At 40.7% G+C, this 25,969-nt stretch overlaps 1 protein-coding gene across 3 annotated transcripts in view; it reads right to left on the bottom strand.

Annotated features, from left to right (window-relative positions):
- The window catches only part of KLHL5 (kelch like family member 5), a 50,908-nt gene that overhangs the window by 12,065 nt on the left and 12,874 nt on the right, over positions 1 to 25,969 (bottom strand). For 2 of the 3 annotated variants that reach the window (XM_081875772.1, XM_081875773.1), the window contains exons 3-6: positions 13,841 to 14,023; positions 11,468 to 11,604; positions 10,153 to 10,349; positions 2,471 to 2,683 (exon numbers count right to left, since the gene is read on the bottom strand). In XM_081875772.1, the coding sequence (XP_081731898.1) occupies positions 2,471 to 2,683; positions 10,153 to 10,349; positions 11,468 to 11,604; positions 13,841 to 14,023 (730 nt within the window). Of the gene's footprint in view, positions 1 to 2,470; positions 2,684 to 10,152; positions 10,350 to 11,467; positions 11,605 to 13,840; positions 14,024 to 22,376; positions 22,863 to 25,969 lie in introns of those variants that run through there. The other variant, XM_081875771.1, reaches the window with a different exon arrangement.

Below are 25,969 nucleotides of genomic sequence, written 5' to 3'. Positions count from 1 at the left end.
CAAACATACAGATAAAATTTTATACAGTACAGTGGTGCCCCGCAAGACGAACGCCTCGCAAGACGAAAAACCCGCTAGACGAAAGGGTTTTCCGTTTTTGGAGGCGCTTCGCTAAACAAATTTCTCTATGGGGTTGCTTCGCAAGACGAAAAAATCTTGCGAGTTCCCACTTTTTTTCTTGCTTTTTTCTGCCCTTTCCCTAAGTGCTAAGCCGCTTATCAGCTGTTCCGCTGATAAGCCGCTTCTCAGCTGATCGCTAAAAGCCGCTAGACCGCTAATAGCGCTAATCCGCTAATCTGTCAATGGGCTTGCTTCGCAAGACGAAAAAACCGCTAGACGAAGAGAATCATGGAACGGATTAATTTCGTCTTGCGAGGCACCACTGTACTGCTATCTAGTTGCTAGACTCCAACCACTGCTATCCTTCATAACACTTTATAATGAAAGGAACAGAATACAGAATGAAATCACATTGTACTGTGTCAGTTTTCAACAAAGACCAATAAACCTTGGTCAAGGTTGACTTGGCATGCTTTGTTCCTAACATACCTGTACTGGCTGCAACATAACACTCTCCCATAATGTTATGGCTCCTTTGAATAAATTATTGTGATTCTTGATTTAGTGAATCTTGCTTCAGTTTGCAGTATGTAACTTTTGCTGTATGCAAACCATTAATAATTCAGCATACTGCCTATCTTAGTTTTGATCTTGGTCACTGTCAACCACATGCTACAAATTCAGGTAGATAGCCGTGTTGATCTGTCATAGTCATAATAAATAACAAGATGAAAGATGAAAAAAATCATCTTCAGATACTCTGAAGCAGAGGTCGCTTCAACCTTATAACTGTTGATGACTGTTATGGCAGCTGGTTCCATAGGGAAGGGCAAGGGGTTTTTAAAGGGATAGATGACCAAAATTAGCTTTAGTATGTATAAAGGGACATGAATCCAGTATCCCTATTCAGACCATGTCTCTCCATAGTTTTTAGTTTGGTAATTAGTATCTGATGAAGTGTGTATTACACATGAAAGCTCATACCTTGAAAGCTTATATTTAGTCAATCTTAAAGGTGCCACTGGAATTATTAAAAAAATTATTTTCCATCTTCCATCTTGTTATTTATTATCACATGCTATAAGGCATACAGTGGTGCCCCGCAAGACGAACGCCTCGCAAGACGGAAAACCCGCTAGACGAAAGGGTTTTCCGTTTTGGAGGCGCTTCGCAAAACGAATTTCCCTATGGGCTTGCTTCGCAAGACGAAATATCTTGCGAGTTCCTGCGGGATTTCCCCCCTTTCCCCCCCTTTTCCTAAGCCGCTAAGCCGCTTATCAGCTGATCCGCTGATAAGCCACTTATCAGCTGATCCACTAAAAGCCGCTAAACCGCTAATAGCGCTAATCCGCTAAGCTGTCAATGGGCTTGCTTCGCAAGACGAAAAAACCGCTATACGAAGAGCCTCACGGAACGGATTAATTTCGTCTTGCGAGGCATCACTGTACTTTTAGAAAGATGTTCATGGCAGGTGGCCTTCATATTGGTGAATCATGTTTGAATATGCTGCTTCATTAGCTTTAAGTGTTTTACAAAATTTTGATTTTCTTTTGCAAACTGTCCTGGGATTTGGTTTTGAAGGGCGGGGTAAAGAGAAAACAATTTGCACTGGCTTGTTCTGTAACAGGAATGGGGAAATTCCAGCATACAGGCCAGCTTTGGCCTTTCCTGAAGAAGGCAGGACTGAACTCCCCAGGCATCAGTTGATACAAACCACTTCCTGAAAATTGAAACCCCTGCTAAAATGGGGGGGGGCACTCAATTTTAGCTGTGGTTTCAGTGGAAATTACTCCTGGAGCAAGGATGGACAACTGATAAAACAGGAAAGCCAAATCTGCTTTCTGATTGGTGATGGGGGCAGATGCACCTTGCTGTCTGCACAGTGCTTAGAAGTCCGGATATCAGAACTTCAAAGTGCCAAATCATCTGACAACATTGTGACATCAGGTGATCCGACAGGTGGGGCTGCCCACATGTCAAATTTCCCCTCTTGATGTCAATCCTGAAACAGATCTGCCCCACAGAACCAAAAAAATTCCCTACTGCTCCTCTAGAATAACCATGGATGCAATTAGTTTCTTTTCCTACACAAGACCCATATACAAAATTAATCAGAATCTTTGTCTTAAGAACATTGAGTAAATGTAAAATATGAAAGATGTTCAAAACAAGCATTTATTTATAAAAGAACCAATTCAGCTATAGGTCCTCGGGGAAACCGCTCCCTAATTGTTAAAAGCTTACATTACCACAGTGTGTTATGGGTGGCACTGTATAATGGTAAACTGATTCCCTGCATGAATGCAGAGGTTTCCAAGTGGGAGGCAACCAAACCATATCACCTTAATTTACTGGTATCAATTGGTGAAAGATGAAAGAAGAGCTGTACAGATTGCAAGCATTTATTTACCTGTGGTGCAAGTAATGGCAGCCTGATGTATGCCAGGAGGTTGCTGAGATCCATCTTTCTTTGTTCCAAATCATGTCTCACCCACGTAAGCAATGCATTGAGGATGGTCTCTTCATTTGGAATATTCATATCATCACTTGCTAAAAGCTTTGCAATTTCAGTGGCTGGTAACAATAAAAATTCTTGGTTTCTAATTACTTCCATGAAATGATCCTACAAAGTTTAACAAACAAAACATCTCAATATTAATGGAGAGACAGACCTTGTAAGGTATAACTGCAGGTGGATATGTATGCTGGAAAATAAGAACTGCTTGTTATGTAACTTCCCACTCCAGTTTTGCCAAGAAGTTTTACCTCTTTTCAGTTTCAGTCCCTTGTGGCAGGAAACTGCTGCCACCATGGCTCTGGAGTTAGAGCTGGTAGGTATGGCACTGCAGTGGTGGAAACAGTGGTGGGCCAGACAACAAGCATACAAACCCATCTTAAATTTGCAAAGACCTGTGTGCCTTGAAGAAAGGCAGAAGTCCAGGCCAGGATGCACATAACAGCAACTCCTAAAGAGTTGCTTAAGAAAAGTTGGGGTAGCCTCCCCTTTCCCTGGAAGTACTTAAGGGCTGTGTGTCCTTGAAGGAAAGCAGAAGCAAGAAGACGGAGGCCAGCAATCTCATGCTCTCAGCTCCTGAGAGAACCCTGTTCTTTATTTTGTAACATATGTAGCATTTATGTATATTTAAAATTGTAAACTGCCTTGGGTGGCATGGAAGAAAGGAAGTATATAAAGAAAGCAAACAGAGGAAGCTTCATTCAGCACTCAAAAGCTACCCAGATAAATTATTTGTCTGCAGAAAGTAGCACAAGCTACATGTTCCTTTGTGAATTTTTTTAAATGTTGTACAGGGATTTGCATTTTCTTCCCTGAATCAGTGTGTTTAAATGAAGGCACTATGTTTTATGGAGCAGGTCCAGAGAACGAGCATTCCCTCTGACTGATAACCTTGGGGCATTATAACAACAATCTTCTTGGGACGTGGGTAGCCAGGACCAACATACATACTGCCCAGGCCTGTGCCACAGGCAGGTCATTTTGGTGCTGCTAACACAGCAGTTTGACTTCACCCCTGAAGGCACACTCCATTGTCTCTCGAGACAAACAGATGCCCACTATTCTAGGGTTGAAAGTAATAGTCTGCAGCATACCACACACTTCTTGGAAATCTTATTCAGTCATTACTTAAGAGTTTTAAGAGTCATCAGATATGGCCCATGTATTTTCTTTTCACATCTTTAATTTTTATTTGGTGTTTTCAACATTACATCAAATAATGATACATAAAGATACATTTAATACATAGAACAAAATAGAAAACGAAAGATAGGAGAAAGAGTAAAGAACAAAATTATAAACTGGGGAATAATCTCCAGTTTATATATAGGGTTCACAAACTGACATAAAGAGAAGCTAAACTATATTATTATTAATCATTTATAAACAGCAGTACACAGATTAAAAATACAAGACAGTCCTTACCCAAAGGTTTACAACAGAAAAGACAGAACAGAACAGAAAAGGAAAAGGATCAGGTATGTGAATGGTGAAAAATATTTTCTATCTGAAACCTCAGAAAGCCCTTGCCAGTCAGAGTAGATGGCTACTTGGGCAAATAGACTTGATATAGGGCAGCTTCCTATGCCTCAGGTCTGTCTGTATAAAATCACAATGTCACTGGAGATTGGGATCTTCTTTCCATTTCACTGCTATTTCTATCCTAGCTGCTGTCACTGGGTGAGAGGTAAGGCCCTTGTGTGGTACTGCTTCCTTGCGCTCAAATCAAACACACAGAGAGAAAGTAAAATTCATGAACAAATCAACAACAACACAGAGTCAAAACATTTCTATTACAATTTGCACGTAACCATCAAAATCCTGGCAAAATAAATACATTTTGAGTTGATTCCTAATGCCACCAATGTGGGGAGAAATTAGATCTTGAGCAGGAGGGAGTCTCATAGATGGGGCGTTGTCAGAAGAAAGGCCATAGCTTTTGTCCACTAATGACAGAACTAGTAGGACCACATGTGTAGAACTTAAAGCATGGGTCAGAAGGTATCCATGGAGACAGCCCTCAAATACTTGTGCCAGGATGCATCATACATCACTGACCTCACAAACAAACAATTAAAAGTCTGTCACTGAAATCCTGGATACTTGGAGAAAACCACAATGTGGATGAAAGCTCTAGACTCTTAACCATCTGCCCAACATTTATTTATTATTCTCACATTTATACCACACCTTTACCTCTATCATGGAACCCATGGTGCCATGCATGTAGTGCACCTATCCTCAAACTGGCCAGATCCAGATCTGCTAAGCTAAGGCAGACCATAACCCTGATCTGCCTGAAGACAAGCAGGGAATATGCTGAGCTTCGAAGGGAATGAGAGGTACTAGGATTAGGTTTTGCAGATCAGCTCCTACACCCTAGTACTTAGTGAGTGCACTTGGTTTGAATGAATTCATGCCTCCCATTTACTGTCACCAATTTCCCTCTTGCAATGCAATCTATGCATATTTACTTAGAAGTTAATTCCTATTATGTTTAATGGGGTTACTCCCTAGCAAGTGAGTATAGATAGATGACTTCAGCCCAAGCTCCATTTCCCAACACACTTGCAGAAAATTTGCAAAAACATTGCAAGTAGAATCAACTATCTCATATACTTCAAGCTCCTATTGGCCACCATAAGGGCTAAAATGTGGAACACTGAATTTTGTACATCACATCACATTCTGCACTTGGGCTTCTAACAATATAATAAAGATATAAATCTTATTGCTTAAAATGAACAGTGCAATGAATAGAGTATAAAAATTGAGGAACATTATATTATTTTAATACAGGAGCAACACCCTCTTGTAAACTGAAGTGACACAGAACTGAAATCTGTCTTACTTATTTATATGTCAAGCTTTAGTACGTGAAACGAAACCATGCCAACCTTTTCAAGAAACACTAAACATACTGTTCCATTAATGAAAGCCTATTAGTTTAGATCAGTCCTCTTGAGATTACTTGCTCGAAGATCTCATAAACCAAGAAATACTTCAACTGAATCTTTGGCAGGCCCACACACAGTTGTTTTCGTTTAAAATTAGTTGTGAAGTTGCATTATTGAACAACTCCTAGTTTCATATAAAAGCCTTACAAAAGAGCTTTTTATAAGACTGAATGCTTTAACTGCATATATATACATCCTACATGGAGTAAACAGCTCCTTAGATAAGGCTACATATGAACAGGGCCAACTGGAATGCCAAAACAGGTTTAAATGGAACTATAAATATTTCACATTTATTATACATTAATATTTTTTAAGCCTTCATAAGAAGCAAAACAGTGTGGAGATGCAACAGAAAGCGGCTCGGGGGGGGGGGAAAGACTCCTGCTCACCCCCTTGGCTGTTGGCCTGTGGGGTTCCAGGGTTTTTTTGTTTGTCCGCCATGCTGCGATGTCATAAAGATGTTTGGAATCTGTGCCACCAATGGGTGGATGACACTCATCCCTCCCTCCCTCCCTCCCTCCCTCCCTCCCTGCTTTCCATCACATTCCAGGGAAGCTGTGGAAGTGCTGAACCAGTGTATGAAGTTGGTAATAGATTGAATGATAGCAAGAAAACTACAACTTAATCCTGACAAGACAACATGCTCTTGGTTAATAGAATAGGAGATCTAGAAATAGGAGTTCAACCTGTGCTGCATGGGGTAACATTTCTCTGAAAACACAGCTTTGTACTGTTTGTATTGAGTTGTATTTTACTAATTACCCTCCTTAAAGGACGCTGAGGAAAGGCAGAGTGTAAATATTTTAAATAAACAAATGAAGCAAGCATGCACAAATGCTCCCTACTTTGCCTTTTCTGCTATTTACCACCATTTGAAGCACAATGCACAATAAACTGCTTTTAATAAGGTACAGTGTTTTAGCAATGGTATAGGTAGATTGCACACTTATTATAATACTTTTAAAAATAAACATAAAATGGTTGCTGTTTTTAGTGCCAGCATTTCCTTGCTTTAAAGCAGTTTTTAAGCAAATGAAATTAGTAGGGGATTTATTCTACATGAACATTCAATTGAACTACAGATTTCTAGTCTGTTTCCATGGCAACATTCGTTTCAAACCATTATTACTAAAATTGAATTTCACGTCTCTGTTGGAACTAAACAACATTAAAAAACGCCCTTGGAAGGGTTCATCTAGCACAACTAATTACTCTGGAAAATAGCTTTCTAAAATCCAACTAATTTAAATTTCATTCCTGTCAAACTATTAAAGGTTATAATTGTGTCACTGTTTATTGCAGTGTCAATAGCTTCAAGGTAGCTATTTCAATGGCCACAGCTTTATAATACGTCTCAAAAGCTTCTTAACAGAGGAGGAAATGGTGCATCAAAAGCATACGAAAGGTAGAAAGGCAAATGATCACGAACCATTGGGAAAACCAGAAAGGATATACCTTGCCTGTCTGAATTCTTGAGATGAAATCTTTAGCAAAAGTAGGAACAATTCTTTAACAGTTTGAGTCTAACATTATTCTAGGTAGAACTCAGACAGATGGAAAGGAAACAAACTAGTCTACTGCAGATACTGCACATAGATTATTCTCATAGGCTCAACAGAGTACTGTCTACTCTCTCGGCCTATTGACACATGCACCGGAAGTGTAGCAGGGTCCCCCCCCCCATCAGTTCAATCTTAGTTATTTGTACTCTGAAACTGTGCCAGAGTACATTATGCTCAAAGTGTGCTACTGGAGAACTGTCCAAACCTACTTATTACAGTGGTGCCCCACAAGACGAACGCCTCGGAAGACGAAAAACTCGCTAGACTAAGGCGTTTTTCGTTTTCTTAGCCGCTTCACAAGACGCATCTCCCTATGGGCTTGCTTCGCAAAACGAAGCTTGCCCCGCAAGCTCCGGGGATAGCGGGGAAGCGCAGCGTGTCTTCCCCGCTGTCCCCGAACCTCTTTTGAAGCAAGGGGCGGCGGGGAGAAGATCGCATCTCCCCGTTGCCAGCCCCGCAATCTCCGGGGACAGAGCGCGCGCGCGCCTTCCCCTCTATCCCCGGACCCCTTTTGAACCAAGGGGCGGCAACGGGGAGAAGCGATCTTCTCCCCTCCGCCCCTTGCTTCAAAAGAGGGGACAGAGGGGAAGGCGTGCGCACCTTCCCCTCTGTCCCCGGAGATTGTGGCGCAGGCAACGGGGAGAAGCAATCTTCTCCCTGCCGCCCCTTGCTTTAAACAGGTCCGGGGACAGAGGGGAAGGCGCGCAGCGCTTCCCCTCTGTCCCCGGACGGTCTCCATAGGAACGCATTGATTGATTTTCAATGCATTCCTATGGGAAACCGTGCTTCGCAAGACGAAAAACTCGCAAGAAGAAAAAACTTGCGGAACGAATTAATTTCGTCTTGCGAGGCACCACTGTATTATGTGGGCAAGTAAAGGTGAAGGATCAAGTGCAAAGTACTAGACCTGCATTGGATTACCCCAAGGAAATTGACTGGCAACAGGTCAGGGCAGACAAAAGAAAGTACTTACTTGCATAAGATGATTGATTTATGGAATTCCCTGCCAGAAGATGCAAGGACGGCTGCTGGTTTCAAAAGGGATTAGAGACATTTGTGAAGAAAGGGTCTACCAATGGCAACTAGCTATTATAGCCAAATAGGATACATACTTCTGAATACCAGGCACCACTAAGCTCTCTTGTATAGATGCTCAGAGGATGTACTTTACACATTACAACAGTTCACCATATATCTACGAATCTGTGGAAGCACTGAGGACCAATTTCATATTTTGCAAAAGTAACCCAACTTGAGAGCAAGACGGCAGGTGAGTGGTGGAACACAGAGATCAGTTTATCTCTGTACCACACACCTGCCAAGTTGTTCTGAATACAATCATACCTCGGGTTAAAGATGCTTCAGATTGAGCGTTTTCAGGTTGCGTCCTGCGGTGACCCAGAAGTAATGGAACGGGTTACTTCCAGGTTTTGCCGCTCGCGCAGACGCTCAAATGATGTCACGTGCATGCGCAGAAGCGGCAAATCGCGACCTGAGCAAACGTGGGTTGCGTTCTGCTCAGGTTGCGAACGGGGCTCCTGAACGGATCTCGTTTGCGACCAGAGGTACCACTGTATACTGATATACAGTGGTACCTAAGGTTAAGTACTTAATTCGTTCCAGAGGTCCGTACTTAACCTGAAACTGTTCTTAACCTGAAGCACCACTTTAGCTAATGGGGCCTCCTGCTGCTGCCGTGCCACCGAAGCCCAATTTCTGCTCTTATCCTGAAGGAAAGTTCTTAACCTGAAGCACTATTTCTGGGTTAGTGGAGTCTGTAACCTGAAGCGTATGTAACCTGAAGCGTATGTAACCCGAGGTACCACTGTAATTTATTAAATACATAACTTGCCCTTCATTCCAAAGGAGCGCAGGGTGGAAAAAAGAGAACTAGTAAAAAAAAAATACAATAAAAATAAAAGATAACGTATTTGAAACATTTTAAAAACAAGAACATCAAAAGTTTATATATAATTAAATCAGCTGAAAAATATTTCTTATTTAGATTACAATCAAACCCCCATATACATATCAGGCTGGGGGGGGGAGGGTTGGACTGAGCAGCGGCATTCCTCTGCTTGCTTCTGCCAGCCTCCTACCACTCCACTGGCCCAGACCTTTCCCTTCTGCCTGAAAGTGCAGGAAGGTGGAAGGCCTGCCAGCAGTATCCCTGCTGACAGAAAGTCCCAAAACGGGGCATTCTGAAGGTGGAACTGAGCTGGCCTCGAATCCACTTGATCTGAGCTGCTCTCACACCTAGCACAGACTCATTGCAAGACCAACTGCTGGTGCAAGGATCGTGCCTGGTTTGCCTGTCCCCTTTGCCCAGCCTTCCACTGCAGCTTCAATGAGCAGCTTAGCTCCAGAAAGCCTCAGCGACAGCAACTGAAACTTTGGATTGCTTTGCCAGTGAGTGTGCTAAACCAATTGCATCAGAAAGGAAAATACCAGATGAAAGTGGAACAGAAAATACCAAACGAATGTCAGAACCGACTGATCCATCCCAAGTGTGTGTGTATATAGGAGTGCTCTTTCTAAGTGCTAAAAGCACTTCAGATATCATCACCACAAATATCATTATCCCAGCAATCATCAGTCCCCATGGGTAGGCAAATTTCTTTTTCATGTCAGACATGGAGCAGCTTGCCCAAAGCAAATCAGTTGACAGCAGAGATTACGTGAACCACGAGTTTCCAGCTCACTATCTTATCCATAAGCCATGCCAGCTATTCAGGGGACATATTCTGCAGTACCCAAAACATTGCTATTCTCTTCCCTAGATCCCTGTAAAATAAAATAAATCCAGAGGGCAGAATTCAATGGGTCCCGCCAATGGAAGCCCTGCACAAGTGTTTCTGCTTGAGCAGTGGGACTTTCTGTCCCTTTCCTCCCCCTGCAACCACTGAAATTTGTTTTTATGAGTCAAAGAACTTGCAGAACAGTGGGGGGGGGATCATTCTGTCTGGCAAGCCAAAATACTTGCTCTGACAGAATGATCGCCTTAAAGCAATGTTCCTTAATAAACAGACAGTAGATGCACATATAGACAACTTACCATGGTGTAATTGTGGGCTACTTTGTGCAAATCCGTGCAACCCTGTGCATCCGCAAAGGACCGGATTCCAAGGCAATTTGATGGATGAAGCTGCTTCATTAAAAATTTACAGCAAGCTTCTACAACCTGAGAGAGCTGAAGAATACATGCTGTAGATAACAGGCACTCAATATTATCTTCTTTTAATTCAAGGCGACCTAGAAGAATCAGAAAGAAGCTTAAGGTATTTAGGAAATAATAATATTACAAGAGCAACTCTGCTAGATCAGACCAATCTAAGGGAGGGGAGAGAAAGCTCTCTGGAGTTGACCCAGACTAAGTTAGTGCAACTTGGGTGAAATCAATGGGAAAGTTAGTCGTGACCAGTTATATTGATTTCAATAGGAATTTAGTGGAAGTGCAAATTAGTTAGTCTTCATCCAACCCAATCTCTCCACACCATTCAAAATTTAACAAACCCCTATCTATTATGTCCTCCTAAGTCATATTTTTTCTAAATGAAGAAACCCCAAATGCACTAGTCTTTTCTCATAAGCTAGACTCCTAGCCTCCAGCAAGGACAACTTTGTGTTCATGAGGTTGGAGGTGCATAGAGGGAAGACGCTGTGTTGCCATTTTAGCTGCCTGGTTTCCAGCTACAGGTCTGAGCTGTGTCCCTGGCTAGTACAGGGATGAGCTGGCTCAGACAGGCCAAAAGGAAGACCTTTTCAATGAAATCCTTTCCTGGGCCATAAAAAGGAGTTTTTGCAGTCTTCCCTATATATTTACAGTGGTACCTTGGGTTAAGTACTTAATTCGATTCGGAGGTCCGTTCTTAACCTGAAACTCTTCTTAACCTGAAGCACCACTTTAGCTAATGGGGCCTCCTGTTGCTGCCACGCTGCCAGAGCACAATTTCTGTTCTCATCCTGAAGCAAAGTTCTTAACCCGAGGTACTATTTCTGGGTTAGTGGAGTCTGCAACCTGAAGTGTATGTAACCTGAAGCGCATGTAACCCGAGGTACCACTGTACTTATACTTTCACACTGCTAATAACTGAAGTTATCAGTATGCTTAACAATAAACACAAATACCGCAAAACAGAATAAACATCTATATTTGGTTGGCTTTGTGGCCTGTACCCCACAGTTACCAGGTTATTGGTAAGTTAAGAGGAAATAAATGAGACAGTACAGATTTGGGGGAACCACTGTATCAGGAGTTGGGTTTTGTTGATATTTGAGTAAACAGCCCCTTTCCTTCACAGCAGGTGAGAAAGCTAATAAAATAAACAAATGTACATACATTAGACAACTTTACCAGCCACTTTCATTACCTGTATATGCATATTGCACCAAAGCCCATAGTGCATTTGGCTCAACACCTTCCATTTTGATTTCTTCTTGTCTTGCCTCTCTTACATCATTAGTAAACATGGCGGCAAAGTAGTCCGAGACAGAAGACAACACTAATCTGTAACCATATGAAACAAAATAAGTGAAAATGACATTCACATTAATGGCTTCATTATTCACCCCCTTGAAAGAAGAATATTTCTGAAAACATTTTGAACTTGACAAACTATGATATCATCTACTTCTCAATATGTTTCTTAACCTACCTCTTTAGTGCTTTACAACTTCACTGCCCAATAAAAAAATACCACTTAAAGCTAATCTGAATTTTGAGACAAAAATGCGAACTTTTTGGTGAAATGCAGTTCAATGGGTGCTAGGACTGGGCAATATATCATCCCAAACCAGTTTGAAGTTCACATCATGGTAACTGTTTCATAATATCTGAGCTGGCAATATATCGCGAATTACAATGTGTATAAGGGCTAGGCAACATCTGGTTTTCAACACTGCAATAACTCACCAGCTAAACATCATGATAACTCATCAGCTAAAAACTGCAATGTTATCAGCGGCTAAACCTCACAATATCACCAGCTAAACCTTGCAGTGTTAGCACCAGCAACGGTGCAATGTTATCACCTACAATATCACCAGCTAAACACTGCAACCTCCCACAATGTCAGAAATAAGGATGGAACTATACAGAGGCGAAATGTCCTGGCAACTGCTAGTACTTAGGGGATTAAAACAGATAAATGACAATATTATCAATCATCACAAACAGTTTCATCAGCAGGCAAGCCAAAATGCAACCCAACAGGACTTTTGGTTTTGGGCTTGGCTACCAAATGGTGGTATTCAGGACAATCCAAAGTACAGCAATGAGACATAGTGAATACAAATAATCTGGGACTGCAAGGCCTCAGGGCAGTGACAGGGAATGATAGCAGCAACAGCGGACTGCAAGGCCTCGCGGCGATAATGAAAAATCACAGCAGAAGCAGTGGTGGCCTGAGGACACTCATGACTGTGACTGGAGGTGACAGCAGTAGCGGCATCCTGCGACGCCTTATGGCAAAAACAAGACATGGCAGCAATAGTAGTGGCAGTCTGCGAGGCCTCGTGGCGACACAAGCAGTGGGGCTTGCGAGGCCTCACCGTGGTGGCACGAAGTGGCGGCAGCCTGTAAGTCCTCCTGGCAGCAGCGGGAGGCAGTGGCAGAAGCTGTGGCAGCCTGCCTCAGCAAGGTCTTGCAGGTCACCTCTGTTCCTACTGCCACCACAAGGCCTCACAGGCCACCGCTACTGCTACAGCCATGACAAGGCTTTGCAGGCCGTTGCTGCTTTTGCCACTGCCGCAAGGCCTTGCATGACCACTACTACTGCTGCCACCACGGCAGGACCTTGCAGGCTGCCGCCACTTCTGCCAACCCCGCCCACTGCCATGGTGAGGCTTAACAGACTGCTGATTATTGTGCCACTACTGCCAGGCTGCCGCTGCTTCTACCCCCCCCCCCCCACAACGTTGATTCTGCCGCTGCTAGGCTGTTGCTGCTGCTGCCTAGTAGGCCTGCTGGCAGTTCCAGATTATTTGTATTCACTCATCACCGTACTTTGGATTGCCCTGAATATCACCATTTGGTAGCCAAGCCCAAAACCAAAAGTCCCATTTGGATGCATTTTGGCTCGTCTACTGCTGAAAGTGACCATGAGGTGATTGATAATATAATCATTTATCAGTTTTAGACCCTTATGTAGTAGCAGTAGCAGTTCACCTCTGCGTAGTTCCTTCCTTATTTCAGATATCATGATATTTCGTGATGTTTACCTGGTGATATATCATGATATTGAAAACCAGTTATCACCCAGCCCTAATGGGTGAAAACATCTACTTCCTAGTAGTAATAATAGACAACCAAATGGTATGGGGAAGTTCATGAATGAAAAACAAACAAAAGGCTAGCAACAATTCAATAAATAAAATTTGCCATGTAGATCACATTTGCCATTATAAGCAGATGTGTTTACAAACAAGTGCTTTGTTATGGCTTTTAGCTAAATGAATAAAATTACTACCTTACCTACAGACAAATATGCACCAGCAGCTCCTTTTTTCATAAGAAGTGAAATATTTATGTAAAAACTACCCATGTGCTTAATTTTTCTATGATTTTCAAATTACTGCAAATATTTCTTTTGGACAAGACTTTTGCATTGACAGCTGTTAGAAAAAATATCTTTGGTTCAAATCACCACATGAACATATTGCAAGTGGACTAGTTATGGAACTTTTTCAAACAGTCAATTTGGGAAGTTTGTTATAACTTAAGAAAAGTCTAATTGCATATTTACCTGTGTGCTGGAATCCGACGGTCACCAGCAACTAATACTACATCACATAACTGTTTGTGTCTCAGGTAGTTTTCCATCTTTTTAAAGGTTTGCTCTGCATGGTTAAGAGCCTGGAAAAATTCATCGGATGTACAAGGCTCCATTGTATGGCACGATGACAGAGTCTGGCTGCTACTAGAAGTCCTGGAAGCACAAAAGATATATATTTTAAACTCATATTCACAGCCTGAGATAAAAGATGTTTGTATTATGCATTTCAGAAAATAATAGACGAATTCATTTGTAGGCATTTTTGACAAAGTACAGAATCTCTAACAGCTTCTTCCATATAAGACTTGCTGTGACTGACAAAAGATTGGATACTAATGGCACATATCATGAGGATTTTTTTAAAAAGTTATAATTATTACAGCATTTAATCATTGCATTCCCACCAACAAAGGAATGCCACTGCAAACTGTCTTTGTACTCCATTTGTATTATTCAGTTTCCACTTTCAAGTGCTACTCAGTTAAAGCAAGCATACAGTGTAGAATAACCACAATTCATGAACTAAGTAACAGGTCAACAAAATACATATATATTTTAATGCCTCTTGCACTCCCCTCTTGTATTTCCAATGTAATTTTGTTTTTCCATTGAACTTTTTTCTCTATGTCAATATAAAACTAGCTGTATGTGTGGAAATGGTTTAAAAGTACATGACAGTATTTTTATAGAACAGTATACCAAAGAAATCAGACTAGCTCACAAAGACTTCTTTACAGTGCAGTTTATTTTATTTACAGTTTTGCTGCTAGGTGTACGCAAAACAAAAATGCTCTCCTGCACATACATCCAAAGAGATACTAAAGTCCAAGCATCATTTTATGAGCTCCAGCCATCTCTCTGAAGGCAACTGGAGCACCATGCTAATGAACATCTTATGCCAGGAAAAGTGGTTAATTGTTCAGCAAAGATGCAATTAATGCCACTGGCAATTATGTGATCATAATTAGGTTTCAAAATTAACAGCCTATTAAGAAGATATATAGATGGATGGTAGAAAGAAAGCAGCAGTGACCTCTAACATGTCTTCCCACGCCAGTGAGAAGCAAAGCAGCAGGAGGCTCAGCTACAGCCAAGGCTGCAGGCAGTATGTTTGTGAAAGCAGGGCATCTTTGCCTCCTCCCATGGAGTAAAAAAACCACACACAAAAGCTCACATTTTTCGATTAGTGCTACAATTGGCACTAGAGCTGATCCAGCATCAATGATGCAATGTTCTGCAGTGGAAGAGGGTAGTCTTGCTAAACGAGGATTCTGTTTGCACCAAAGCATATCTAATCAATTGTATGCTTTAGCACTGGAGAAGAGAAACAGCTTATGTACACTGTTTTAAACAGCAAAAAAAGTTCACAAAATGTCAGTGTGATGCTATAGGAAGCCAAGTTAGTCATGCTGGTGTTTGCCAATTTTGTACAGGGGGAATACATGAAATTAGTAAACTTCTGATTTGCAGCAAATCCATTTGCCAATGCATCTGAACAGGAAGGCTGTGGTTTACGCTTGTCAAAGAAGACTGAAAGCCAGGATCAAAATGTAGTTTTGGTGCTTGGCTGCAACAGCAAATGATGGTTAGCTGCAAGCCAGGTACTAAATAATTAAGCTGAGCATCCAAAGGAAGGAGGAGAAAGTATACAAGCACAGGGCGCAATCCCTTAATGCCAAACTATGGTTTGTTGTTCTGTGATATGGTGAGTGCAGACGTGTGTGTGTGTGTGTGTGTGTGTAGTACAACTATGCTGATAGACTCCAAGGTAGCATTCACTAGATGACATAGACATGAGCAACTATGTTCTTCCCAACATTCACATCACTAACATGAACATAAAAGAGGAGACCGGATAGATTAGACCCTAGTCCAGCATTTGTTTCCATAGTAGCTAATGAAAGCAGGACATCAGCACAGTCAGTACATCACCACAGTCACACTCCTCCATTGTTGGACCCCAGCAACTGGTATTCAGCTGCACACTGCCTTTGATCCAGGATGCCATCAGGACTAGTAGCCACTGAGAGACAAATTCATGGGGGCTAAGGCCTGATGTCTTCCAGATGTTTTGAACTACAACTCCTATCAGTCACAGGCAGCATAGCCGACAGTCAGGGATGATAAGTGTCATTCAGAAACATCTGGAGGACTAATAGTTCTGTACCTCTTGTTTAATGCCCTGTGTGAAGTACTTCTTTTTGTCTGCCCTGAATCTAACATCTCTCCACTTTATTGAATGACCTTGGGTTCTAGAATAATGAGAGGGAGTAAAACCTCTGTAGTCACTTTCCAATACCATGCAAAATCTGAATTCTGTCAACTGAGATGGGTGGGGAAGTTACATCTTTTTCAGATCAAAGTGTTTCGGTTTGAATTCTAGTGTCATACACTTACGATATACTGAGGAAATATGCCCAGTTCCCCTGCAACAATTGAACAACTGTGTTCATTACACAAAATGTCGTATTTCTTCTGTAACTATCTTTGACAGCACGATTCTGTGCATATCTACTCAAAATTAAGCCCAACTAAGTTCAATAGAAAGGGACGCAGGTGTAGCTGTGGTCTAAACCATAGAGCCTAGGGCTTGCCAATCAGAAAGTCGGCAGTTCGAATCCCCGCAATAGGGTGAGCTCCCGTTGCTCTGTCCCAGCTCCTGCCAACCTAGCAGTTCGAAAGCACGTCAAAGTGCAAGTAGATAAATAGGTACCACCCCGGCGGGAAGGTAAACGGTGTTTCCATGCACTGCTCTGGTTAGGCAGAAGCGGCTTAGTCATGCTGGCCACATGACCCGGAAGCTGTCTGCAGACAAACACTGGCTCCCTCGGCCTATAGAGCGAGATGAGCGCCGCAACCCCAGAGTCATCCACGACTGGACCAAACGGTCAGGGGTACCTTTACCTTTAAGTCCAATAGGTCATACTCTCTAGTACTTGTGTATATGGCTGCAGCCTAAATCTACTGCAAGAGTGAAGGTGCACATAAAAATATTAATTAAATTTTATATTTTCATCCTAACATGTTTCAAGTGCAGAGACTTTTTTAAGGGACTCTTTCAAAAGGATGTGAATTTTAGTTGATAAACGACAAGCAGCTGGTTCACTTGGTGGTGAATATAAAAGTAAACTTGCTAGGTGATTTAAATATACAATTTAATGAAATCACCCACAGTCTTGTGTGAAGTCTGTTGTTCAAGAACACTTAAAATCTGTTACAAACACACTACTGTCAAATCCTGCTAATTTTTTTTTTAATATTTTTATTAATTTTACAGAATACAGAGATACAGAAAAGAAAAACAGATAAAAGAAAAAGAATATAAAAGTTTCAAATTTCCGTAATCCTTTTATCAAATCTACTGGACTTCCCCACATCCTCCAGACCTTGCATTATTTATAATACAAACTTCAGCAATTTGTCATCTTATTTCATAACTTATTGTATCTTTCAATTTATCATGTTATCAAATTCCAAATATTGTACACCAATTCTTATATATTTTAATTAAAACACAATAAAATTATTTCCTAATGCCACCTCAAATTTCTTGTACCTTAATTTTCATTTCACCTAATTGCTATTGCTGGGGCTAAGATTTCCTAAAAAGTGCATTTTCTTAGCATTCATACAACTTATAATGTTTTTGTAGATAGTCCTTAAATTTTTTCCAGTCCTCTTCCATTGCTTCTTCTCCCAAGTCTCGGATTCTGCCAGTCATTTCAGCCAATTCCATATAGTCCATCAACTGCGTCTGCCATTCCTCCAGCATGGGTAAATCTTGTGTCTTCCAATGCTTTGCGATGAGAATTCTTGCTGCAGTAGTAGCATACATAAAAAAGGTTCTATCCTTCTTTAACACATTCTGGTCTACAATGCCCAGAAGAAAGGCCTCCGGTTTCTTAGGTAAGGTATATCTAAATACCTTTTTTAGCTCATTATAAATCATCTCCCAGAAGGCCTTCACTTTCGGACATGTCCACCAGAGGTGAAAGAATGTCCCTTCCGCCTCCTTACACTTCCAACATTTATTATCAGACAGGTGATATATCTTAGCAAGCTTGACTGGGGTCATGTACCACCGGTATATCATTTTCATAATATTTTCCTTCAAGGCACTACATGCCGTGAATTTCATTCCGGTGTTCCATAACCTTTCCCAGTCTTCAAACATAATGTTGTGTCCAATATCTTGTGCCCACTTTATCATGGCGGATTTGACTATCTCGTCCTGTGTGTTCCATTTAAGCAGCAAGTTGTACATTATGGAGAGCAGTTTATTTTTTGGTTCTAACAATTCTGTCTCTAATTTCGATTTTTCCACCTGGAATCCCACCTTTTTGTCCACTTTAAAAACCTCCTGAATTTGGGCATAATGCAACCAATCTCGCACCTTGTTTTTTAATTTTTCCAAGCTCTGTAACCTCCAATTGTCTCCAATTTTTTCAATTATTTCCCAATATTTTGGCCAATAGGCCTCCATATTGAGTCTCTTACGTGCCTTGGCCTCCACCGGTGAAAGCCACCTCGGGGTCTTACTTTCCAATAAGTCTTTGTATTTTGTCCAGACCATAAAAATTGCTCTTCTAACAATATGGTTTTTAAACAGTTTATGAACTTTAACCTTGTCATACCACAAATATGCATGCCACCCAAAAGCATTATCAAACCCTTCCAGATCTAGGACATCAGTGTTCTCCAGCAAAATCCAATCTTTCATCCAGCAGAAGGCTGCAGATTCATAATATAACCTCAAGTCTGGCAGGGCAAATCCCCCTCTTTCTTTCGCATCAGTTAAAATTTTAAACTTTATTCGGGGCTTTTTGCCCTGCCAAACAAACTTAGAAATATCCTTCTGCCACTTTCCAAAACATTCCACCTTGTCCATGATCTGTAGGGCCTGAAACAAAAATAACATTTTCGGCAATACATTCCTCTTTATAGCTGCTATTCGACCTAACAAGGAAAGTTTCAATCTTGACCAAATTTCCATGTCTCGTTTAATTTCTGACCAACATTTCTCATAATTATCTTTAAACAAATTCAAATTTTTGGAGGTCAGATACTCTGGTTTCTCTTCAGATCGTATAAATCTTACAAATCCTGCTAATTTAAAGAAGAAAAGCATGGTATGGTCACAAGAGCCCTTCTACTTCTTATCTTCTATCCTTGCAAACAACAACCAAGGGGGTAAAATAAAGTACCTACACCCACATAAAGCACATATACAAGATCTTGAAAAAAAGATGCTTGAGAAACATCTTTTCTGACAACACACAGTGCAGTTGAAGTATGAACAAATGTAAGAGAGTGAAACTGTCACTTCACTACAGGTTTATTTATAACCATATACAGTATGCAAGATCTCAAAGTGGCATGTAATTTTTATTATTTTTGCCAAATTAGTTTAGGGATACTTGAGGAACTTGATCTTTACAAATTCAACTAGAAATTGCACCTCCTATACTATACTATCAAACTTGGCTATCCACTGTATTTCCCACTTCCCAAATGTTCTAGTACAGTTCTCAGCTAAAAGAAAATCAGAACAGATTAAAAACATACATATTTTGGTAGAAAATTAATGTAGAAATGTACTTCAAGGTGCAATTTTGTGCATGAGATTAATGCAGAAACAAGATAGAATGGACTTCTGGGTGAATACATGAGAAAGTGACATAAACCAGAGAAAAATTGGTTTCTCCAATCCTAACTTTGTTCTGAGACTTTTGCAATTCATATCTATAAGATAATTTAGAGCCACTCAAATTTTAAAAAAAGCAAGCAAGCAAGCAAGCAAGCAAGCAAGCAAGCAAGCAAACAAACAAACAAACAAACAAACAGAAAATACATCATTATAAAGCAACTAAACCATTTCAACCATTTTCAAGTATGTGCATAACCTACAACTGAACACTAAGGTGTAGACAGCACCTTTGGCTAAATTTTACATCCATAATTTTACATTTTTAAAGAAATAGCACCCAGGAGAGGTTGCTAAAGACAATCTTCTACGCCAAGGTTAGGTTCTATTTCCAGCAACATGGCAGGTAATTTAATTATCACCAGAACAAATAGTAGTACACATAGTAGTCTACATTTCATTAGATCCATAGGAGAAAGGAGATTTAAATGCTAATGAAAGACATAGGTGTGCATTGTTTTTGTTTTTATTCATCTTTCACTACTCATATCTTAAGTAAAAATTATGAAGCAAAAGATTTTGATAAAGTTTTTGACATCAGAAAATATTTGAAAATATTAGAAGAAAACACAACCAAAATTCTCATTGTTGACAGCATGTAAAAGTAAAATAAGTAAAATTTAAAAAAAGATGAAGGAAAAAAATACTAAATACTGGCAACACTCCAGCCTTTATAAACAGAGAGATGAATGTCTACTTACATGCTGTTCCCCATGCCAATGGATTTCATGCAAGAAGGTGGCATCACAAGGGGGGAATCCCAAAAAGTCCTAACTAGGCAGGCAATCTAAGCAGCCAGAATAGTGGAGAAGGAAGCCTTTTGAACCAGAATGCTTTGACCACTCTGGACCCAACCTTCAGCAGACTTAAGACCTGAGTGCATTGTTCTACCAGAGCTTTCCACCTCTTCTTAGCTAAAGTGATAAATCCTGTAGGGTCAGAGACACACGTGCTGGCCACATCTCACACAATAGGCCCTCTTACTCCTAATCAAGTTGATGCAGCTGGACACTGAGCATTTGTGATTATTGGCAAAAATGCATGCCTGGGCTGGGAGCTGGTAAGGGGAGAACTGCAAAAATGGATTGACACCTTGTTGGAAAGTGTATAGCACTTTATTGTAGCATGCCTGGTGTTGTTTTGTAACTTCACACAGCTACAGAGAGATGGATGAATAAATGGCATGTACCCTTGATCTCCAGACTTTGCACTTCTCTACAGTCATCTTCCATTGCATGCAAACATGGGATTGGATCATGCCCATTAACCTGCATATACATTAGCAGGTTTGCAAGTGCAAATGGAGGTAGTGGTGGGGATACAGTATCTCTATTATCTGGGGATGCTGTATCTGGAGAGATGCTAATGTTTTCTTCCACATTTATTATTTAACCAGCCCCCGGACCACTTTAATGATGATCACCAAGAAACCAGAATTGCTGTTCTGTGCTACTTTGTACTCCAGATAAACATCTCTGCAAGAATGGGACCTTTCTTTTACATAATTCATTTGACAACTTGCAAATAATTTGTGTACTAAGAGTAATGTCTTTGTACAAACACTAAACAGATGTTTTTTTTAACACTAAAATCAGTCCATGTAGCCTGAGGTACAAATATTACTCTAGCCATCTACTTTTATTATTTACCTACTTTTTCAAACATTTTGGATTTAAACCTTCAGCTTCCATACAATTTTTCCACATGGCACTTCTTAAAAAATGCATTGAAAAATAAGTCAAATTTGTGTTTTTCCTTCCAACTCTCCTACCCTTCTGAAATATGATTTCTTCTCAGTGCAAATACACTTTGACTGGAGGGATCAATCAGCAACTAGCTTCACCAATGCACAACATTACAAAGTGCAAAGTAGCAAAATACATTTTAAAAGCACCACTTCTGTAGTATACAGCTGAATAAATTAAAGAAGATAAAAGAAAACTTGACACCCCCCCCAAAAAAAATAAAATTGCAATTTAAAAAATTCTACTGGAAAATAAACACAGTAGGGTAAATTATTACAGAGCAATCAAATATATGTCTTCTCAGTTACAGATAGGTAGCCGTGTTGGTCTGCCATGGTCAAAACAAAATAAAAAAATTCCTTCCAGTAGCACCTTAAAGACCAACTGAGTTAGTTCTAGGTATGAGCTTTCGTGTGCATGCACACTTCTTCAGATATGTCTTCTCAGTAAGTTCAATTGGATTTACTCTCAGGTAAGTGTATATAGGATTGCTGTCTCAAATACCACAAAATACCTAAAATGTTCAACTAGCATAATGTTATGGCAAAATATTATTTTAATTTTACCATAAATGCAACCCCAGTCATATATTCTCTACAGTATGACACCCAACCTTTTTTCGGCTAGACTGGTTCAAACAGCCTCAAAAACTAACCTTAAATATTACTCTGTTTCTGCCTCATGTTCAGAACACAAGTAGTAATTTCCAGAAAAAAATAGGTCAAGGTAACACATTAGAATGCAGAACATACCTAGAGATTACAGCTAAAATATCTGCCTCCTAGTTCATCAACCCTTCTTCACAGAGCCTTGAAAATGTAGCTGCTACAGAATGCAAATTCCATCTCCAGCCTCTTTAGAAACACTTTTGATACAGCTTTCCAGTACCAGTGAAAGAAACATTATATATACACTGCAAAATAGTTAGAATTCCAGTTCCTTGGCTGCACCATGGTTAAGTATTTTTACAGCACCACAGTGGAAGGTGTCCCCCTCCCCCATTTTATGCATATAAATATAGGGCACAACTAATTTCTCACAATAAGGAAGTAACAACCTGCATGAACTGCTGTCAGATACATTTTCTTCTTCACTAGCTCCGTCTTCAGCATATGGTCTTTCAAGCCAATGTGCACCTTCACAGTCCTCGGCGGTGATCTCAAATGTAGGCACTTCAGAGCTGGATGCCATTGGCCAAGAAGGTGAATTCTGGAAAGCCTGTTGGTTGGACTTCGGAAAACCAATTGATGTAAAAGGCAGTGGTAGGGTGCCCGGATTCAGGAACTTTATCCCACCAGTAGTTGCATTATGTCCTCTGTCCCAGAAGTCTCCTGGCTGGCAGTCGATGCTAGGTTTAGGAGTAGATTGCTGGTGCCCAAACCACCTCCATCTGATTTTTAAAATCTGCTTCACGTCGAACTCTTTACGAGAGCCAGACATCTTCAGTGAGAGCAAGTTATCGTCTAGGCAACAGGGCAAGCAGCAATGCACATAAAGAAGATTTGTTCATCCAACCAGGACAAGAGAAACACATGGTCTGCCTGTTTATGAGTAGATGGGTGTCACTCCCCCTTTTCCTCCTTTTCTTTCTTTTGAAAGAATACTATTACATTCAAATATGGAGCACAGGATTTTGTAGGAAGCCCTCTTATCTAAATAATTAGAAGGGGTAATTAAAAAGAAAACGAACAGAGAAGGCTGAATTGCTACTTTCATCAGGAAGGGCACTAATCAGCTTCATTAAAGCATCTACTGCCTTTTCTCTCGCTTGTCTCCTCATCCTCTTACCATTAACTCCTGCCAGCACTAACAGCTTGTATAAAAGCACTTTCAGAGACTGCCCACAAGCTCTTTTTCCTAAACCACAATTCCTATGCTCTCTCAGAGGCTCTGTTACTTATCCTGTTAACCCTTTCCTTTACAAATATTGGGGGGGGGGGAGAGAAGTGGGAGAAAGAACTGAATCACCACCATGATTTCAAAACCCACTGAAATATTCTGCTTCAGTTAATGACCACACATATGTAAGAGTCATTCCAATACAGTGTAAACTGAACATAGAACAATTCCAACATTGGTTTCTATTGTGTCTTTCTCCATTATAAAATATTGGTGTAACTTTTTAAAAAAGAGAATAGATGGCTAATGAACTGCAGGCTTTCCCCTATCAGTTATTTTAAGCACACAAGACGGCTGTCTTTAGAAGGGACAAGCCTTCCCCCCCCATGACATGAACAAACAGGAACACAAATTTGACAAAACAAATATGAGTGGAGAGGCACGATTTTTGAGCCTGGGGTTACACACTTGGTGGGGGCCAACCTAGTCAACCCATAGGTATGCCTCTGTGGACAATTTCCCACCCCACATCACTGGTGTCTCGGAACTAGCAAGTACCCAGGTTCTCTGACTAATCCCTTTTCCATGTTTGAGTGTACAGCTTATTATAGACAGCAACTTCCAAACACTTATTTGGACAGAGTATGTTAACATATATGCATAGTCTATTATTTTCAGAGTAACTAAGTAATATGGATGTGGCCCAAAAGTGCTTTTTCTCAGCAACGTAATTCAAGCGTGGCTCCTGCTTCATCCCCCCTCCCTTGGTTTCTTCCTTTCAATTATTGAATGTTGTCTAAAAGAAGAAAAAGCAAAGCAAAGCAAATATAATAAAACATGAACAACAAAAACTTTTCTGACTACTACAAGCCATGAGGATTTGCCCTTTTATGAATGGGGTGCAGAAAAATTGCTCATATTTTGCTTGTGCTTATTTCAGCTTGAATCAGCATTTCCAGTCAAGTTTATATACTTGCGAAAATGCAACTCCACAAGCACTGCCTTTCAGAGGAAGGTCACTGCAGACTTCTCTCCCCCAAACTATGGCTGGTAACATTACATTTTTACCTCAGTGACAGAGTCATTTCACACATGGCAGACAATTCAGCTAATCTCAGGCCAAGGGCTTCCAGTCCCTTCAGCAGTCCTGCATCACATAAGCAGCCTTAATCAGTATATGCTACGCTCAGCCTTTGGGTCAGCTGGTCCTCTTCAACTGATACTGTCTGAATTTTTGCGATACCGCAGCTAATACATATTTACTAGCATTCTAAAAACCTAGACCATTATGCAGGCATAACAGCTCTAAAACATTATTTACATTGTCTGAACCTTCTGTAAGAACTGTAATTTACAATTTTTTAGAACATGCAATTGCAATGAAAATTAGAAAAGATAACCAATTAGAGATTCAGCAACCCCAGGTATGCTTTGGCTAGATTCAAATAGGTGGGTTGATTTTTTCTGAAGAATTTATACCCCCTCTAATTGTTTCCACACATGCAAAATTGTTGAAACAGAGTATTGACTTCTATTAACATTAAATTTGCATGGGCTAAAAAAGCAGGGATTTTCCATATTGCACTAGGTTTCTAAATTGATTAAATTAGAGCTGCCAACCAAGTGCTCTATTTTTGCTCAGCACATGCTGTTTTAAAAGATAAGACAGCAGAACAACTTGCAATGTAATTAATCATCATTTCTCAACATATGCGGCTCCTGAATAATAAGCAGACTGAAAAAAGGCTTTGCATCAAAGCAGAATCCTAAATTTGACAGGAGGTATGGAGTTTAATGATAAAAACTCACATAGTCAACGCAACGTATTTTAAGACTCTGAGGCCCGATTCATGCAACCAATTTTAAAACGATGTGCAAAACTGCCCTCATACTATCATGATGAGCTGTTGTTGTTAAAAATCTAGCACAAGTTGTGCGAGATGGATAAATAGAAGGATTAAAGGTTGATGAAGGTTTATTCAGATATGCCAGTACCATCCAACTCATGGTGAACAGCTGAGAACAGATTCACAAAACCTCATATCCCCAACAGTGGTTACCTATATAAGAAGGAATGTGGGTGGTGCTGTGGTCTAAACCACTGAGCCTCTTGGGCTTGCCGATCAGAAGGTTGGCAGTTCGAATCCACACAACGGGGTGAGCTCCTGTTGCTCTGTCCCAGCTCCTGCCTACCTAGCAGTTCGAAAACACGCTAGTGCAAGTAGATAAATAGGTACTGCTGTGGCAGGAAGGTAAACGGCATTTCCGTGCACTCTGGTTTCCGTCACGGTTTTCCGTTTGCCAGAAGCTGTTTAGTCATGCTGGCCACATGACCCAGAAAGCTGTCTGTGGACAAACGCAGGCTCCCTCGGCCTGAAAGCGAGATGAGCGCCGCAACCCCATTGTCGCCTTTGACTGGACTTAACCGTCCAGGGGTCCTTTACCTTTTACCTTTACCTACCTATATAAGCCCTACCTACTCTACAAAAAACTAGTTATCAGTAGTCCCTAGCATGGCTGCAAGTTTAAAATCAGTATTTTTAATTGAGTCTTTGATTCCCCCCCCCCTCATTTATTCTACTTAATATGTTTGTATAAAATTACTGGTAGCACTGTTTTGGGGGTGTCTTTACATGGTTAAATACAATTTAACACACAATGGCCCATTCACATAGCACAGTAAGCCAAACAATGGCTTACCAGGACTGTGTGAATGTGTGGGATCCTGGAGAGGAACGCACAGACACTTTGCTCTTCCCAGTCTTGTTTACTCCTGCAGCACACTTACCTAAGCTTAGATATGGCTGAGCA

The sequence above is a fragment of the Podarcis erhardii genome (genome assembly GCF_964252035.2).
Source record: "Podarcis erhardii genome assembly, chromosome: 9".
Lineage (NCBI taxonomy): Eukaryota > Metazoa > Chordata > Lepidosauria > Squamata > Lacertidae > Podarcis > Podarcis erhardii.
This window is presented reverse-complemented; position numbering and strand designations above follow the sequence as displayed.